Raw genomic sequence first — 19,157 nt, forward strand, 5'->3', positions numbered from 1 at the left:
AGAGGCATAAAGAAAAAAAATCCTTATGATAAAATACAATGCAAGGAATTATACTTTCTTTGATTTTGGTTCTTATAGTTTGATATTAGAATGGTGAAGATACGAGAGGCACTTACATAAATGAAGGACAAAATAATTTTTGACACTGAAATGCTTGACACTGAAAATATATTCATAAAGATAGCATCCTTCAGATGATTTGCCACACTTTTTTTTTGTAACAGTGGTCATTGTGCTGACCACATTGACCTTCAGTGATCCCAGATTTGCTGTGTCTCTCAGCTCCTGGAAATGGTGCCAGATCTGTTTTTCTTACTGCACTAGATAGACCTTTTCAAGTGCCAGTAATGTCATTTATGCATTAATGATAAATAATGTATTTGCTGAAAACAAAATACTGCATTCTAACAAAACAGTCTTAACCTAGTTGTGAAACATGATAGTGGAAATATTGTGGATTGGGGCTGTTTTATAGCCTCAACAACTGGATGATTCATAATCACTGAGAAAACAATGGATTCTTGATTGTACCAACAAATCTATAAACTGAGATCTTTTCCAAGGAGTGGAATATACTATCAAGGTCTGAACTGATCTCAGGAATTTGGATCATCTACAAACAGAAATGTGGATCATTTACAGCATCAGATTGGATGGAGACAGTTCTTTTCTTAATTTAATTTACATTTCTAGTTCACAGAGCAAGTAGGGGGATATTGTATTTCATGTAAGGCAGAATGTTAGTTATTTTATAGCCCTGTGCTGATCTCTATTGATGCCTGAAGTCCTTCTGCTGCTCTGAATACCCAGCTTTTGGGGCTAAAAGGCTCCTCTTGTTGTAGGATCCCTTCTAAAACAATTCATCTATTAAAGAACATTTTTGAAAACCACAATTTATCTAATCATGTCTCTAATAGGAATATACAATTTATAACTCATTTTTGCAAACTGTATTTTACCTTTAAGATGTAACAATTCATCTGTTCCCTGCCCCTTGTATGCAGTTACGTGAAGAACAAATGCTACTTTAAAATAATACCTTTTGTGTGTAAACTGACAAGACAGTTGGCCAGATCTTTTAATTAAAACTTAAATTGCTTTTGATAATATAGTCATACTGTTATTCAGATGCCACCATTTCAGGTCACCTACAGGAACCATCTAAACCAGCTGCCAAATGTTTCACAGTTGTCCACAGTTCAGAAGCCTCCTATTTTTTCCAAGAATTGTTAGTATTTTCTGAAACAGCTGGATCATGACAGACTTCTACATTTGTTGTGCTTTCTATTACTAGAAAACTCCTCTTTCCTGCTGCTGTTGGAGGCCACATATGGCTTTCTATCAGAGTTCTTCCCTTCAAAAAACTGCCTACAAATCTGGAAGCCAACTTTATTGAACCAGTCTCCATAACTACACAAATCAGCCCTGTAGCCTTTTATCTATAGCTTCCTGCCACACTGAAAGCAAATTCCATTTTCTACTACCCCTTCCTAATTATACCTCCTTATGCAATTCTGTTCCACCATTTCTCTCCAACTTGAAGAAGAGGAACAGTTTGAAGTGGAATATATTTTGGATTGTCAATACAGAAAAGGCAAATTGGAATATCTGATTCATCAGAAAGGGTACCCAGATACAGAATATTCATGGGAAGTAGCAGATGATGTACGTTCCTCTTATCTATTTTGGCAGTTCCATTTTTAGTGCCCTCAGAAGCCTAAATCACCTGGTGGACTGAACACTCAGAATTCATCACCTGCCAACATTTCTGTCATCGAGTGGGAAAAGGACATTGAAGGAGGAGACATTTGAACAACTACCAGTGACAGTGAGATGGACACTCCTAGAATGGAAGAGAAAATCATGACAAAGAAATACAACAGAAGAGATATCCCTCCATTTCTCTGACTTTACCTCTTTAGACAGAGAGAGAGGCAGAATGCCCCGAAAGGAAAGAGAGTTCATTAGCTTCAGCCAAAGAAGAAGAAACTAAAAGAGCAATATGCTCTCCATTCATCCATGATCAGATAGAGGAAGGGGAAGAAGCATCTGATGAAAGGAAAGGGGAGGGGAGGAGACAACCTCTGGTGGCATAAAGTATGAAGTTAATAAAGCATGGACTAGTGATCTTCCAGCTAGACAAAATTTTTCTGTAAAGACTAAGAAGCTCATCTCCTAATCTCAAGGCTTAATTTCACACACTGGTGAAACACTGGTGTTGAAATTAAATTCACAGAATTTCACACAAATAAATCTTGAATTCAAATTCTGGAGGAAAAATATATAAAGCTTGATTTCTGCACATATATGGTTTGTGTCCTGTCTGCAATAAAACAACTTACCTAGCATTGTCATGCTTGTGAACCACTGCTACGGTATAAGCAATGTCTTGATTGCAAAATAAAACATTTGGACAGTCAAGATTTATTGCTAGGCCTGGTGTGAAGTCTGGCACACTTTACTAAAGCACAATTAGCACATACAATTTCAGAAAGAATTTCAGTGGGAGATTAAAATGTTGCATTTTTATCTTTGATACAAAGAACCCTAGGGATTTTTATCATTATTCACAAAGGCAAAAGAAAAGGCAGTTTTCAAAGTATATAATTTATCTTAAAGCAAAATTATTGAAAAGATTTATGTGCTTAAGTATTCAAGAAACATTATTGAAGGGTATTTTCTCAGCATCTCAACTTGCCTCTTCAGAATAATTAGGCAACATTCAACAGAAATAAAAAATTTTGTTCCGGAAACAGACAAACCTGCAGGACTAGTGGTCCAAAAGCAAACTATTAAAAGCAGGACCTCTGACATGTGTAACACTTTTAAATGCAATCAGAAGGTAAATTGAGTCTAGCAGAATATTAGAAAGGGATAGAATTGCCAAATTTCACTGATGAAAAATATCAATAATACAAACAGTCATGCACAAATACACTCTCGGTCAATCACATATATATTTTAGGATGGGATAGAAATATTATGCTCAATAAGCCATAGTATAGAACTGGGATTATTAACCAAGGAAAATTAATTTTATGACTACTCTCATTTTTAAGGTATAGCTCTTGTGCTTGACTTTTTTTAACATGTTTTCCCTTAAAGGAATAGGCTCAGAGAGGCTTTCTAAAATGTGAGTGGATGTTATCCCATTTTTATTAGTCATTGTTATTTATTTTAATTAATAAAATGTGAACAAAGTTGCTGTTACAATTGCAAATGTTTAATAGTCTAGATATTGATGAAAGTGAGCTGTGCTGATAACAAAAACCAGTTCATTGTATCATAGGGAAAATTTCCGAATATATGTGGAAATACATCCTTCTGCCTCGCTTTTATTTTCTTTTGACCTTAGCCTATCAATCACATTATAACTTTGCTTTTTCAAGCTCTTTATAGATTGCTTTCCTTTGAAGTTTTTAAAAAATTAGCCACTGGATACAACAGTATATATTGGAGAATACACAGTTATCTTGGAGATATATACCTGTAGTGATAGATTGAAAGGGCAAATAATGTATGTTAAATTATTGTGAGCTATCAAAGATGGTGGAATTATGTAGTGTTTTTGCTTCTTAATGAAATAACATTTTTTAAATATAAAGAGTCAGATGAATAGTCATGTTAGTCTATTTTGCAAGAAAGAAAAAATAAAAGCTATACAAAGAGAATCTGAAGATCTAAATTATTTAGCATGGCAAAAGCTGTTGTACCTTTTTCATTTATTAGCTCTACGTTCCATCTTTCCATCAAAAAAAACGGTTGATGCTCAACATAATAAGTAGATAGTATTATGCACATTAATCTTAATGAAGGAATAACATCATTCAGAAATTTGTAGAAAAATAGTTTAATATACCACAACATTCCTTTGAAAGATGCAGGTGTTCATTTAATTTTTGCGCTTGTGAAAAGTTAATATATTTATTCAGCCTCTATTTAACATTTAATTGAATTGTTACTGAGTTTAGGTTTTGCATTGTATTTTATTCATTTTATCTATTTATGTTTTACAAATTACTCATTGTTAACCATGTATGGCATCTTTTATTGCTCTCTGAGCTTAACCCATGCATGTACACACCTGCTAACTGAGGAAAACATCTCTTCTCCTTTTTCTTCACAAAAATTTAGGCTATAATAAATCAGTAATTTTTAACCTGTTACAAGACACTTTATACTCATCATGACATTTAGGAATAAATTGCATTTTTTACCTGACTGAATATTTATAGTCTTACCCAATTGGCATACTTCCAAGAAACTAAAATAGCTTAAAGCACTGCATACATTATCTATCATTTTGTTAACACTGGATAAATATTCTGTCATGATCAACCATTCTGCTCTTTACATAAATGTTCCATATATGCATAATCTTCTTGTTCTGAGACTGTCCCCTGCTAAGTTGGTTTTTAGTTAAGGTATTAAGCAGCAAAATTGTATTATCTACTGATGTTCAATTCAAAATAATTGATTTTTTGTATAATTCCTGTTACACTGACAATTTGAATCAAGAAAACTGCAGAGTCCCCAGTTATAAAAAATGATTTCACTGGAAAATCTAATTAGATTATTTCCCTTTTTACATGTTTTTGTTTCAATACTTGTAATTCTTCAAAAGATTTATCCCATAATTAAAACTTCTGCATTGATTTACAACTATGTTTATAAGCTCAACACACATTCAAGATTCTGTCCTTAAATTGACAGATTTTTTAATAAGCAAGTTAGCTACAGTTTTGCTTAGAGCAACCAAAAGACATTTGTGCTAAACAAAAAGCCAGCGAGTGAGAAAGCAGAACTTAAGATAGCTGGATGTTTATTCTAACCAAATGTGGAATACTGCTTTGGGGAATTTTAATGGAATCAGCTCTGAATTTTTAATTTGCAGAAACTCGGCATTAATGAGAACTAAAAGTCTCTTTTTTCCGAGTTCTTTTATTTTGGCTCTTAAAATTATTTATTAATAACACCCCAGGTTTCTATAGAGGGTTCTACAGTAGGTTTTGGAACTCTAGTTTGCCCATTATATCAACCTAATCAATATTAAAAGATTTACAGTTCTGAAGAACGAAGCTTTTTCTTATTTTTATATCACATTTAATATTTTTATAAACTAAGCCCAGTTCTAAATCAGTAGTTATTTTCTTTCAAATGAATTAGTTTCTTTCCTTAAAAAAAAATAATGCACCAACTTTTATAACAATCCTTCAGCATTAAAACAAAGCATTTAAATAGCTATTATTGATGAATGAAATGATTTTGTAGAAGCAATACTTTTTTCAGCAGTTGAAAACAAACACGGAGACTCTAATGGGTAGGAGGAGATAAAATATAAATAGTCCAAGAAGATTGTTATAACTGCCAGTGCAAACAACATCTTTTTTCATAGGTTTTAATTAATATTTGCTTATTAAAGTGTCAATTTATTCAAGCAATCGTTGTACTAAAAACTTAAAAAATAGGAAATTCCAGAAGTTGAGGGAAAGATGTTCTAGCACATCTATGAGTAAACTATGAAAGCTCTATGGTTAATAATGCTGATAAAATTCATCTATTGCTATTTATTATTTCCAAGATCTAGAGAAGCATATATATATTCCAGTAGTCACAAAACCCATGTGTCACAATTGATATGTTAGCCACGCTTTCTTTCCTAGAAGAAAATTATCAACTTATTTACCTTTGGGGACTGGGAACATAACAGTATTTGGAATTCTGAGAAGATCTCAGGGCCATCTTCATAAAAACGTTGTCAAGAAACAAGCCGGCTTCCATTTAAAGCACCTCTTACTAATCCACATATATACAAAACAAATTGATAAATTCAGCGCACAGTAGTTGAAAGATTTTTTTCAGAATTACTGTGAGCTAGGAAATCTGAAGTGGGATAATTTTAGAAACCCAAATTATCCAAAAAAATATCCCTATTACAGGTAGTCCTCGGCTTACAGCAGTTCATTTAGTGACCATTCAAAGTTACAACGGCACTGAAAAAAGTGACTTATGATCATTTTCCACATTAATGACAGTTGCAGCATCCCCATGGTCACATGCTTTACATTTGGATACTTGACAACTGGTTCAAATTTGTGACAGTTGCAGTGACCCGGAGTCATGTGATCACCTTTTGCAACCTTCTGACAAGCAAAATCAATGGGGAAGCCAGATTCACTTAACAACCATATTTCCAATTAAACAACTGCAATGATTCACTTAACAGTTGTGGCAAGAAAAGTTGTAAAATGGGGGAAAACTCACTTAATAAATGTCTCACTTAACAACATAACTGTTGGGCTCAGTTGTGGTTGTAAGCTGAGGACTACTTGTATTTGAAAGGCTTACCTGTGTATTTAAAATTTGCTCTTGAAAATTTAAAGCTAAATAATACATGTTATTTATGACAAATATTCTGCAATTAATTTAAAAACTCAGTTACTAATACAAAATTCCATATAGAGGTGACGTTTGAGTTCTTTATCTGCCCTTCAGGTTACTCCTCTGGGATTGCGATGATAGGAGCTACAGCTATTACATTGAAGTTTCTACAAATCAGCAGCAGTGGACCATGGTGGCTGACCGAACAAAAATTTCTTGCAAGTGAGTTTCATTTAAATATCTAAATGTCTGGATCAGAAAACATATACAGTAAATAATAAATAAAATAGAAGCTTTTGTATTGTATTGTACTTAGGCCAAGATCAAAATTAAGAATTAAAATCTTGTGAAAGAGGTTTCATTGTTATTCTATAAGCATTCATCCTTTGAATCACAATAAAGAAGGACATTTCTGGTGAATCCAGTTTAAAAAGTAAAAATTTAAACAAGGACTGTTTAGTTCTATGGGGTTTTTTTAATGTTCTTTACTGTGTGATTAAATTATGGTATTTTCCTTCCTTGCTGCTTCCTATTTGCTTAATCCAGCATTGATGAGCTAATCCTTTGTTTATGGAATTAGATTATAGTATAAAGAGTACCTGCAAAGTCCCAGCAGGAAAAATAAGACAGCACCATTTTCAGCAAACCACTTTGATCAGTGAGAGTGCCAAAGAAAATAATGAGAAACAAAAGAGAAGAAAATGAAATTCAGTATACATGTCAGGAAATGCATTTGATAGTCTAGTCAAATGTGAAAACTTGTTTTCAGGTCTGCATATGCTGCCTTTGGTTGGTTTAATTGTATTTTAATGTAGTATTTTTTCTGTAAATTAATTATTTAGAACTCAGGGCCTGAAGTGACAGGTTATTTTTAAGGCCTCTACCTTTCTTACTAATTCTCAAAATGCTGGTGATGGAAATGTTGGCGGATTTATTATCTTCAGAGAGGAAGCTTGCAGTCTTCTTTAAATGGAAGCCAATTAATGCATATTGGCCTTGTAATTGTCATTTTAAATGCTGCATACAGGTTAAAAAAAAGTCCCTTCTGGAAAAATTCTGTTTTCTCAACACAGCGTGACAGTAATGACATGGATTCATGTTCTCTTCTCTCTGAAAGGGCAAATATTTCTGATGTTTGGTTTCTTGGCTCTAATAAGAGAAATATGTGCTGCTAAAAAATTATAGAGAAAGATACTAAACCTATTTCATACAGGAAGACTAAAGTAAATAAATAAATCTGAACAATAACAAACATAAAAATAATCCGAATCAGTAAAATCATTCTAAATCTGCCAACTCCAAAGGCCATAATGTCTGAAAATATCAGGGTTGAAATTATGTTGACCTTCTTAGGACAGAAAGTGATCTTACACATGAGCAATGCACTGAAGTTGATAAATCAAACGTTTAAATTTTCTTTGCCCATTCTCAAACATACTCATGGTTGTCTGTAAACTTTCTGACTGTTCCTAATCTTTTTTTAAAAATTGCATTTTTTTTCCCTTCCATTCAGTTGTGTCCAGTTCTGAAAGACTGCTGGATCATCTACAAACCTTTCTTGGCAAGGTTTTTTTAGAAGTGATCTGCCATTGCCTTTTTCTAGGGTTCAGTTGGCTTTGTGCCTAAAATGACTCACAGTCTCAGTTTGTGGCCTGATGGCTTAATCACGACACCAAACTGACTCTTATTGTAATTATATTATCTACATTAGATCAATCAAAATTATTCACCTGATCCTTTTAATGCCTGCTTGTTTACTTCTTTAGAACTGGAGTGACAACTTTTTTTGTGTGACAGGACTGCCTTTAAAAAAACAGTTTTTGGCTGCTGAGAGAGAAAATAGTGGGTTGATAACATTATCAGAGAGGATCTCTTTTCTTAGGCTTTGTTTAAAAATATAGGAAATGTTAATAAATTCATCTAATCTGTGAGAGATTTAATGCAACAAATTGTTTTGTTTTTCTCCAAATTTGAATGCAAATTTGATCCAGTTTTTTCAGTGGCACTATTGTAAGTCTGACTGGGGAGAAAAGGACTGTGGACTGACTGACTACTGACTTTGCCCAAGCCTTTCTATACATTTATAGTCTATATTAAAGTATTCGGTTTTTTAGTTTTGCAGACACTAAAATCTACCTCTATTACATGATCCTAGTTTCAAAACATTGTCATTGAGGTCTATCCAAGTGTGTGAGAAAATAGTTTCCTTTTAAAACAGGCTAACATAGACTTAAGGATATTACTTGCTGTGTGTAACAGATGATTAGCAGCACACTGATGAAACCAAACACCATACTGATGGATTACCTCCCCTAGTGGTTTCATGTAGCAGTTAAAAAGGAGAGGCAGAAGACTTGAGCCCTGAGGCACCCCCACGTTGCAGGGGTCTAGGACTCAACTTTTCCTCTCCTACCAACACCGACTGGAACTTGCCATGGAGTACAAATGATAGCCACCATAATATAGTGCCTCCTATTCCCAACCTCCAAAGACAATCCAGAAGGATACCATAGTCAAAGGCCGCTGAGAAATCCAGAGAGTCCTTCTCTGTTCAGAGTCCTCCAAAGGACATTGATAATACAACCAATATCATTTCAGTTCTGTGCCCTAGCATGACTGTGAAGGTCCAGATAATCCACTTCATCCAGGGCCCTTTAAAACTGTGAGCCAACCATCCTCTCAGCAAATCTTAAAGGGAAGGTTGGGAACTGGACAAATACTATCCAATTTGTGGATATTTCATTCTATGATCATGTTCCAGATCTGTGCCTAAAACTGAATATTCTGTGCATGGAATGTTAGAGCAGAAAAAGATTTGCGTGCCCCTAATAATAAAAGTATATCTACCAAATAGCAAACAGAATTGCCTTTTACTAGGAAGTCTGTAACTCTTCTGACTGTTGATTTTACAGAAATTATTATTGTTAGTACTTATTTTAGCTTTTTGCTATAAACAACTCAGAGCATTTTGGCTATTGGTTGGTTTACAGTTTTAATATAAATAAATAATTCTCTTTAGCAGAGTTCCCCAATCTTTCCAGACTGGCAGGGGAGCGGGGAGAGAGGAGATGGTTCTGAAGGAGCAGCCAGCAAGCATGCAAGCACAGCTGTATTTGTGCAAGCAGCATGCATGCTCTCCCACAGCTCAGACAAATGGAGTACATATGCACATGCTCGCACAAGTGGGGATGCATATGCGCAGGCTTGCCTGCAGTTTCCACAACCCGGTTACAAACATTTCACAGCGGCCCAGAGGTTGGGGACCCCTGCTCTATAGAACACCTTTTAAAAATTCACATTACTTTTGTAGATAAATATATTCTTCCTCTAGCTTTAAATATCAGCATGCTGTAATGTATATTTATTTATTAGAATTTGTCAAACAAAAAGGAGAACAAGAATAAAAGAAAAAAAATACAATGACAGGGACAATAGGCACGTTAATGAACTTATGCATGCCTCCTCTACAGACCTCTTAAGTATGAAGTGAGGTCCACGGAAGTCAATTTGCGACTGAAACTGTGAAAATTTGTAGCTGAGACAACTGGATCAGGTAGAGCATTCCAGACTTTGACAACTCTATTATAGAAATCATATTTTTTACAGTCAAGTTTAGAATAATTTACATTGAGTTTAAAGTGGTTGTTCATGCACATATTATTACGATTAAAACAGAAAAAGTCATTTACAGATAAAGCATTACTATGTACAATTTTGTATGCAATACCAAGGTTTGAGTGCGAGGAACACAGTTTTAAGTTATCCAAACAGAGAATTTTGAGCCTAGTAGCATAGGGAATTCTATTGTGTACAGAAGAGTGCAAAACGTTTCTCATAAAATACTTCTGAACCTGCTTGATTGTACTGATGTCAGATATACGATGGGGATTCCAAACAGATGAACTAAGATTGGTCTAGCATGAGTTTTATAAGTTCTAATTAGCAATACAATGTTTCCAGAAAAAAAGATTCACAAAATTAAATTTACAACTCTTAATGCTTTTTTAGCAACGTTGTTACAATGAACTTTGGAGCATAGGTCTTCAGAAATAAGTACACCTAGGTCCTTGACAAAGTGAGGGTCATCTGCTAGATCAATACCACCTAGCTTATACTTGACATTCTGATTATGTTTACCAATATGTAGGATTTATTAATTGAAATTTGAAATTGCCAAATAGATGACCATTCAGTGTGTGTACAGGTTTTTTGTTTCTAATTGGAAAAACAAAATGAGGGGAAAAATATATAGCAATGAAAAGAAAATAAACCAGGGACAAAAATAATGGTGAGAAAAGAAAAAATAATATAAAATATTTGTACAAATAAATTATTATGTTAGTAAAAACACAAAGGTTAATAAAGTTATAAGTCCGTTGGATAAAGGTGACCTTCATTGTAGTGTTTCCCAGAGTTCTTTGTTATTGTATTCATTTTTTAGCCAGAGCAATTATTTATAATTTTAAATAACCCTGATCTACTGGAAGATATGGTTTTCCAATATTTTATATATAAAATAGGCAGCTAACAATAGAAAGTGAATCAGTTTATTAAGATGTACCCATTTATATATCTTAGGAAAAACAGTCAATATACCAACAGCAAGACCCTTTAGGAAATATTGTAGGGTTACCAATTTCCATTTCCTCAAAATAAAATTATTTGGCTTTTCATAAAATATGATATTGTATAAGATAGAATGGGAAGTTAAATAATATCCCAGAAGAAGGTGCTGGCAAAACTGTTCAGTAGCCATCAAACAAAATTCTAAGGACTGAAGCCATGAAGCCACTAGAGACAATCTGAGGGAACTTTTACTTTTTATAAAGCTATTTCAGCAAAATCTAGACACATTATAATTGTTTCATATGATCAAAGTCAGGTGTATTATCCAGACTTTGTTTTGTTTTATGAATTATGTAAGTCATAAGAAAAAATGAAGTTTTTTGTTTTGCCTGATGTTTTGTATGTGCATGTGTATGTATGTGTTTTCTGAGGTTTTCACGGGTGTTTGTATATAGGTCTTTGGTTGTTCGGGTTTTCTCCCGTGTAAAATTGGAAGTGTCTTGGCGACGTTTCGACGAAGTCTCATTCGTCATCTTCAGGCTTCAGCTTCGTGCTTCTGGGAGCAATTGACTTTAAAAAGACCAGAACTATCGCCAAAACTGAACACTTTAACAACAGAATAATCAGAGAAGCCATTGAGATAGAAAAACGCCCACACAGCATGAACAAACGAGATGACTTTAAAAAGACCAGAACTATCGCCAAAACTGAACACTTTAACAACAGAATAATCAGAGAAGCCATTGAGATAGAAAAACGCCCACACAGCATGAACAAACGAGATGATACCTCCCGCCTACCAGCCATTTGGAAACCTGCCCTTATTGACAAACGTGTCCCTAACACGAGGAATGACACCAGACCCACACTCACGAGGTCCACACAGGATGTCACCACCACACATCCACCCAGAAAGCACACCCAAACCCACACTGATCAGGAAGCACGACCAAGGACCAGAAGCCAGACCGCAGCTGCAACATTAGCCACTTCAAACCCCTCCAATCCATACATGCAGCAGACTGACACCCACTACGAAGATGTAGCACGACCACGAACACGAAGCCAAACAGCAGCAGTGCAGCTCACCAGCTCAAATCCCCCTGCAGCACAGATTAGACTGAGCACAACCAAGCCCCCACCAACACAGGACACACCCCAGCCAATCAGAGCACAGAAAACCCCATCCAATCAGAGCACAGCCAAGCTCCCACCCAATCAGTTCAAACCCCACTAGCAGTTAAAAGGAAGAAACAGCTGCGATCACACATTGCTCCCAGAAGCACGGTTGAAGCCTGAAGATGACGAATGAGACTTCAAACGTCGCCAAGACACTTCCAATTTTACACGGAGAAAACCCGAACAACCAAAGACCTATATACAAACACCCGTGAAAACCTCAGAAAACAAATATTGCACCTCTACGGGGAGGAAATCCACCATCTGACCAGGACCTATGAAAAACTAGAAGTCCAAAGAGCTTCCATTTTATGTGACCTCGCATTCCTACGAAACTGCCGCGATGAAAATTTAATCCCCAAATGCTTCCAATTGAAATTCCACTCCAACTCTGCAGCCACCAAACGCATCCTAAAAAGAACAGAATTGGCCTTAATCAGAAATGAACTTCACACAAAAAGATTCCTCCTAGATCAAATCAACAAAGATCTCCTCACACTTCACCTCAAACTCAGCAACAAGATGCACCCTGCACTTTGGGACAAATCCAAACAACTTGCTGCCTGGAGAGCCAAACACAGACCACCCTCAAGACAGACACGCACACCAACAAACTCAAGACTACAAGAACGCCAGAAACAAACCCTCCACCCTCACAGCAACACATGAAACAAACAGTGCATAACATCTCAGATAGGATCCTCACCAAAGCTGAAACCGATGTCCTTTCCAAAGGATTCAACTTTGCAGTCACTCCCAAATACATCCCCACTGAGACCATTATATGCGGAGTTGAAACCAGCCTGACCAAAATCAACCCCGATGACGCTAACAAAATCAGACTCGAAATCACCAACATCCTCTGCAGCAGCAAGCCACCCAAAAGCAACTTACCCAAAGAGGAACAGACAGCACTACTTAACCTGAAAAAAGATACCAGCATAATAATCCTACCAGCAGACAAGGGCAACGCCACGGTGGTTATGAACACATCTGACTACCAAACCAAATTAACCAACCTACTCCAAGACCCTGCATACAAGCCCCTAAAACAGACCCCACCACCTACCTAGAAAACCACTAGATCCAAAATAAAAGCCTCCCCATCAGCGAAGAAATCCAACAAAGAATCATTCCCAGAGAGAAATCATCCAGATGCCCTAAGCTCTACGGCCTCCCAAGATACACAAAGAAGGAACCCCACTCAGACCCATAGTCAGCTCCATAGGCTCACCTCTACAAAACCTAGCCAAATTTCTCGCCAAACAACTACAGCCCTATGCAGAATCCATCGCCTCACATGTAAAAACTCATTCCAGTTCATAGAGATCATAAAGAAACAAAACTTACAGCCCAGCGACCTACTCGTGAGCTTTGATGTCATATCCTCTTCACCCAAGTGCCAATCAAAGAAGCCTTGACAGCTATCCAAAACAAATATAACCCCCCCAAGCACATACTAGATCTGACCAACCACTGCCTATCCAACACATACTTCATCTATAACGGACAAAAATACAAACAAATAGAAGGCGCACCCATGGGATCACCCTCTCACCTGTCATTGCCAACCTCTACATGGAACACTTTGAAACCCAAGCACTAGAAAAATCTGATCACAAACCCAAACTCTGGCTCAGATACGTAGACGACACCTTCATAATCTGGCCACACGGGAAAGAAAAACTTGAAAACTTCCTCACACACCTCAATAGCCTACACCCCAAAATACAGTTCACCATGGAAACAGAAGGTAACAACCAACTTCCCTTCCTAGATGTCTTAGTCTACAAGAAACCCAATGGCTCCCTAGGACACACCATCTACCAGAAGAAAACACACACAAACCGCTATCTGCATGCACTCTCACACCACCACCCAGCACAGATCAACTCCGTAGCCAAGACACTCATCTCTAGAACAAAATGCTTAGCTGATGAACAACACCTAAAACTGAATATTCTGTGCATGGAATGTTAGAGCAGAAAAAGATTTGCGTGCCCCTAATAATAAAAGTATATCTACCAAATAGCAAACAGAATTGCCTTTTACTAGGAAGTCTGTTACTCTTCTGACTGTTGATTTTACAGAAATTATTATTGTTAGTACTTATTTTAGCTTTTTGCTATAAACAACTCAGAGCATTTTGGCTATTGGTTGGTTTACAGTTTTAATATAAATAAATAATTCTCTTTAGCAGAGTTCCCCAATCTTTCCAGACTGGCAGGGGAGCGGGGAGAGAGGAGATGGTTCTGAAGGAGCAGCCAGCAAGCATGCAAGCCCAGCTGTATTTGTGCAAGCAGCATGCATGCTCTCCCACAGCTCAGACAAATGGAGTACATATGCACATGCTCGCGCAAGTGGGGATGCGTATGCGCAGGCTTGCCTGCAGTTTCCACAACCCGGTTACAAACATTTCACAGCGGCCCAGAGGTTGGGGACCCCTGCTCTATAGAACACCTTTTAAAAATTCACATTACTTTTGTAGATAAATATATTCTTCCTCTAGCTTTAAATATCAGCATGCTGTAATGTATATTTATTTATTAGAATTTGTCAAACAAAAAGGAGAACAAGAATAAAAGAAAAAAAATACAATGACAGGGACAATAGGCACGTTAATGAACTTATGCATGCCTCCTCTACAGACCTCTTAAGTATGAAGTGAGGTCCACGGAAGTCAATTTGCGACTGAAACTGTGAAAATTTGTAGCTGAGACAACTGGATCAGGTAGAGCATTCCAGACTTTGACAACTCTATTATAGAAATCATATTTTTTACAGTCAAGTTTAGAATAATTTACATTGAGTTTAAAGTGGTTGTTCATGCACATATTATTACGATTAAAACAGAAAAAGTCATTTACAGATAAAGCATTACTATGTACAATTTTGTATGCAATACCAAGGTTTGAGTGCGAGGAACACAGTTTTAAGTTATCCAAACAGAATTTTGAGCCTAGTAGCATAGGGAATTCTATTGTGTACAGAAGAGTGCAAAACGTTTCTCATAAAATACTTCTGAACCTGCTTGATTGTACTGATGTCAGATATACGATGGGGATTCCAAACAGATGAACTAAGATTGGTCTAGCATGAGTTTTATAAGTTCTAATTAGCAATACAATGTTTCCAGAAAAAAAGCTTCACAAAATTAAATTTACAACTCTTAATGCTTTTTTAGCAACGCTGTTACAATGAACTTTGGAGCATAGGTCTTCAGAAATAAGTACACCTAGGTCCTTGACAAAGTGAGGGCCATCTGCTAGATCAATACCACCTAGCTTATACTTGACATTCTGATTATGTTTACCAATATGTAGGATTTATTAATTGAAATTTGAAATTGCCAAATAGATGACCATTCAGTGTGTGTACAGGTTTTTTGTTTTTAATTGGAAAAACAAAATGAGGGGAAAAATATATAGCAATGAAAAGAAAATAAACCAGGGACAAAAATAATGGTGAGAAAAGAAAAAATAATATAAAATATTTGTACAAATAAATTATTATGTTAGTAAAAACACAAAGGTTAATAAAGTTATAAGTCCGTTGGATAAAGGTGACCTTCATTGTAGTGTTTCCCAGAGTTCTTTGTTATTGTATTCATTTTTTAGCCAGAGCAATTATTTATAATTTTAAATAACCCTGATCTACTGGAAGATATGGTTTTCCAATATTTTATATATAAAATAGGCAGCTAACAATAGAAAGTGAATCAGTTTATTAAGATGTACCCATTTATATATCTTAGGAAAAACAGTCAATATACCAACAGCAAGACCCTTTAGGAAATATTGTAGGGTTACCAATTTCCATTTCCTCAAAATAAAATTATTTGGCTTTTCATAAAATATGATATTGTATAAGATAGAATGGGAAGTTAAATAATATCCCAGAAGAAGGTGCTGGCAAAACTGTTCAGTAGCCATCAAACCAAATTCTAAGGACTGAAGCCATGAAGCCACTAGAGACAATCTGAGGGAACTTTTACTTTTTATAAAGCTATTTCAGCAAAATCTAGACACATTATAATTGTTTCATATGATCAAAGTCAGTGTATTATCCAGACTTTGTTTTGTTTTATGAATTATGTAAGTCATAAGAAAAAATGAAGTTTTTTGTTTTGCCTGATGTTTTGTATGTGCATGTGTATGTATATATATATGCATATATGTTATGTATGTGTATGTATATACGTGTGTGTGTTTAATTAAAAAAAGAGAACATTATTAAATATTTCCTATTCTATTTAGTAAAAATTAATATTATTGTGGGAAATTATATGCACAGGATAAATGTATGCATTTTAGGAAAAAGAAAATTCAGAAGAATATGCATGATTAGAATGTGAAACAAGAAATAGTTACAGAGATAGTACAGTTATGTATATAAACCACAAGATGGGGTCACTGTAACATCCAGAGCTTACAGAATTTAAAATTTAATTCCCTTTCATTTTTAGTGAAATCTGCTAGAAAAGAAAGCCAAAAATCGTATTCATTACATGAAATTATCGCAAAAAATAATAATAAAAAAAGCCCCACCTTTGGCAAAGTTAGCAGCACTTTAATTATATGATTTTAGCCTCACCTGAACTCCTACTAGCCAAGTTAATTAAAGATTTTCAACTATATAGTAATCAAGTCCAAATATTATATGTTTAATAAGGACCAGAGATTCCAGGGGAAGTTTCTTCTATATTTGGATGAAAAATAGAAGATAGCAATCTGAAAGTCTAGATACAAATCTAATTTCCGAGAAATACTCATCTATGAAAAGAAAATGAGGAAAATGTTAAAACAAAATTTAAATAGTGAATTCTGAGCCCTTCAAATAGAAAGTAAGCAAAATACTAAAATCAGAGTGCCATATAGAAGGGGGAAATTCAAAAATTATGTTTGTGGAGGGAAGCCTAACTCTATTCAGACATGCTCAGAAGACTAAGCATTCTGTCCCAAAAGACTTAAGTCCGAGGAAACGTGTCGACAGGATTAAAACTGAAAAAAATAACAAATTTAAAGTAAGAAAATATTTCTTCTCTTGAATAGTCAGCCTAAAGTCTCCAGGGCCCAAAGTAGAAAACATTTTTAAATCCTAAGAGAAGAAAAGATAAAAGGGAAAAAAAGATGAATTCCTATAATTGGATTCAATTGTTGGATTTTTCTGGTGATCTATTTGATCTATCACTGTATACATTTGTTTGTATTTCAAACAAACTGTCACCAAAGGCTAAATGGGATAACAAACCCTGTAATTTTCATTGTATTAGTAATTGTAGTTGTGTGCCATACACTTTCATCTTTGGCCTTCCATCTAAAGCACCTGCAAGATCCACCGCTACCCTGTGGTCAAAACTATTGAAGCCCTGCTGTTTTTGTACATGTGTGTGATGTCATGGTACATGTTCAAAAGCGAAAGAGCTTGCATTGGTTTTGTGCAAAGCTTCTTTCATCATTTGCACTTCCCTTTCCCTCCCACATTCCCCTAAGTGTGTAGAGTAGCCCCTGACACCTCCAAAAAGGTGTTGCTGAGTTTAGGACACTGCAGTTCCAGTTTGCAAGAAGAAAAAGTGACTACACACCTAAACCTTTGTACCTTGATTTTGAAGTCAGTTTATTCTCTGACATTTCTCCCTATGTATCGTTCCGTTCTTTAAGTTCAAGGAGAGGACAGCTTAGTCAGTTAGATAGTCCCTGATGGGAAGCTTGGAGACAGCTGTTTAAAAGCTGCATATCCATTCTTTACCATAAACCAGACAAGGAAATCAATCCCATGTAGGTCAGCACTATTTTTATTGTAAAGCTTTAGTAACAGAATCTTGCAAATCTGAATGTGCTTCCCACCTCCCTCCCTTTATCTTTGAATGAAATAAGGAGGAGTTTCTGTGAGACATTTATTGAAGGCCATTTCCTCTGCCCTCTACAGTTTTTTACAATATTGAAATTTCAAAGCATATAGATATTTAAATACAGGTAGTCCTTAACTTATGACTGTTTGCTCAGAGGCCACTCAAAGTTAAAATGATACTGAATTAAAGGACTTAAAACTGGTCCCCATAGTTGTGACCAGTGCAATGGTCTGTACTTATAAGATCAAAATTCAGGCATTTGCCAGCCCACCTGCACTCACAACCATAGAGGTGCTGCAATTCCCCACAGCCACCTCTCTCCCCATCTATGTCTTTTTGGCCCTCTGTAGTCCATGGCCCCTGCTGCTCTAATTGGCCTTTCTTACTTCTGCTGCTGACCAGACATACCAGCCAGACTTTCTTCCCAAGTTCATGCATGCATTTTTCTATGAGAGCTGGAGAAGATGAGAGCTGGAGAAGCCGTACGGGTCTGGATGGGGGGAAACAGGCTCAAGCTCAAGCCCTCCAAGACAGAGTGGCTGTGGATGCCGGCATCCCAGTACAGTCAGCTGCAGCCGCGGCTGACTGTTGGTGGTGAGTCATTGGCCCCGATGGAGAGGGTGCGCAACTTGGGCGTTCTCCTGGATGAACGGCTGTCCTTTGAAGATCATTTGGCGGCCGTCTCCAGGGGAGCTTTTTACCAGGTCCGCCTGGTTCGCCAGTTGCGCCCCTTTCTAGACCGGGATGCCCTATGCACGGTCACTCACGCTCTCGTGACGTCTCGTCTGGATTACTGCAATGCTCTCTACATGGGGCTCCCCTTGAGGTGCACCCGGAGGCTCCAGTTAGTTCAGAATGCGGCTGCGCGGGTGATAGAGGGAGCCCCTCGTGGCTCCCATGTGACACCTCTCCTGCGCAGACTGCACTGGCTACCTGTGGTCTTCCGGGTGCGCTTCAAGGTTTTGGTGACTATCTTCAAAGCACTCCATGGAATAGGGCCGGGATACTTACGGGACCGTCTGCTGCTACCGAATACCTCTCACCGACCCGTGCGCTCTCACAGAGAGGGACTCCTCAGGGTGCCGTCGGCCAGACAGTGCCGGCTGGCAACACCCAGGGGAAGGGCCTTCTCTGTGGGGGCTCCCACCCTCTGGAACGAGCTTCCCCCAGGACTTCGCCA

At 36.7% G+C, this 19,157-nt stretch overlaps 1 protein-coding gene across 1 annotated transcript in view; it reads left to right on the plus strand.

Moving 5' to 3' along the window:
* The window catches only part of BTBD9 (BTB domain containing 9), a 168,057-nt gene that overhangs the window by 106,045 nt on the left and 42,855 nt on the right, over window positions 1-19,157 (plus strand). The window contains exon 9 of the mRNA XM_058168009.1: window positions 6,496-6,603. Coding sequence (XP_058023992.1) covers window positions 6,496-6,603 — 108 coding nt within the window. The remainder of the gene's footprint in view (window positions 1-6,495; window positions 6,604-19,157) is intronic.

The sequence above is a fragment of the Ahaetulla prasina genome, chromosome 1 (genome assembly GCF_028640845.1).
Source record: "Ahaetulla prasina isolate Xishuangbanna chromosome 1, ASM2864084v1, whole genome shotgun sequence".
Lineage (NCBI taxonomy): Eukaryota > Metazoa > Chordata > Lepidosauria > Squamata > Colubridae > Ahaetulla > Ahaetulla prasina.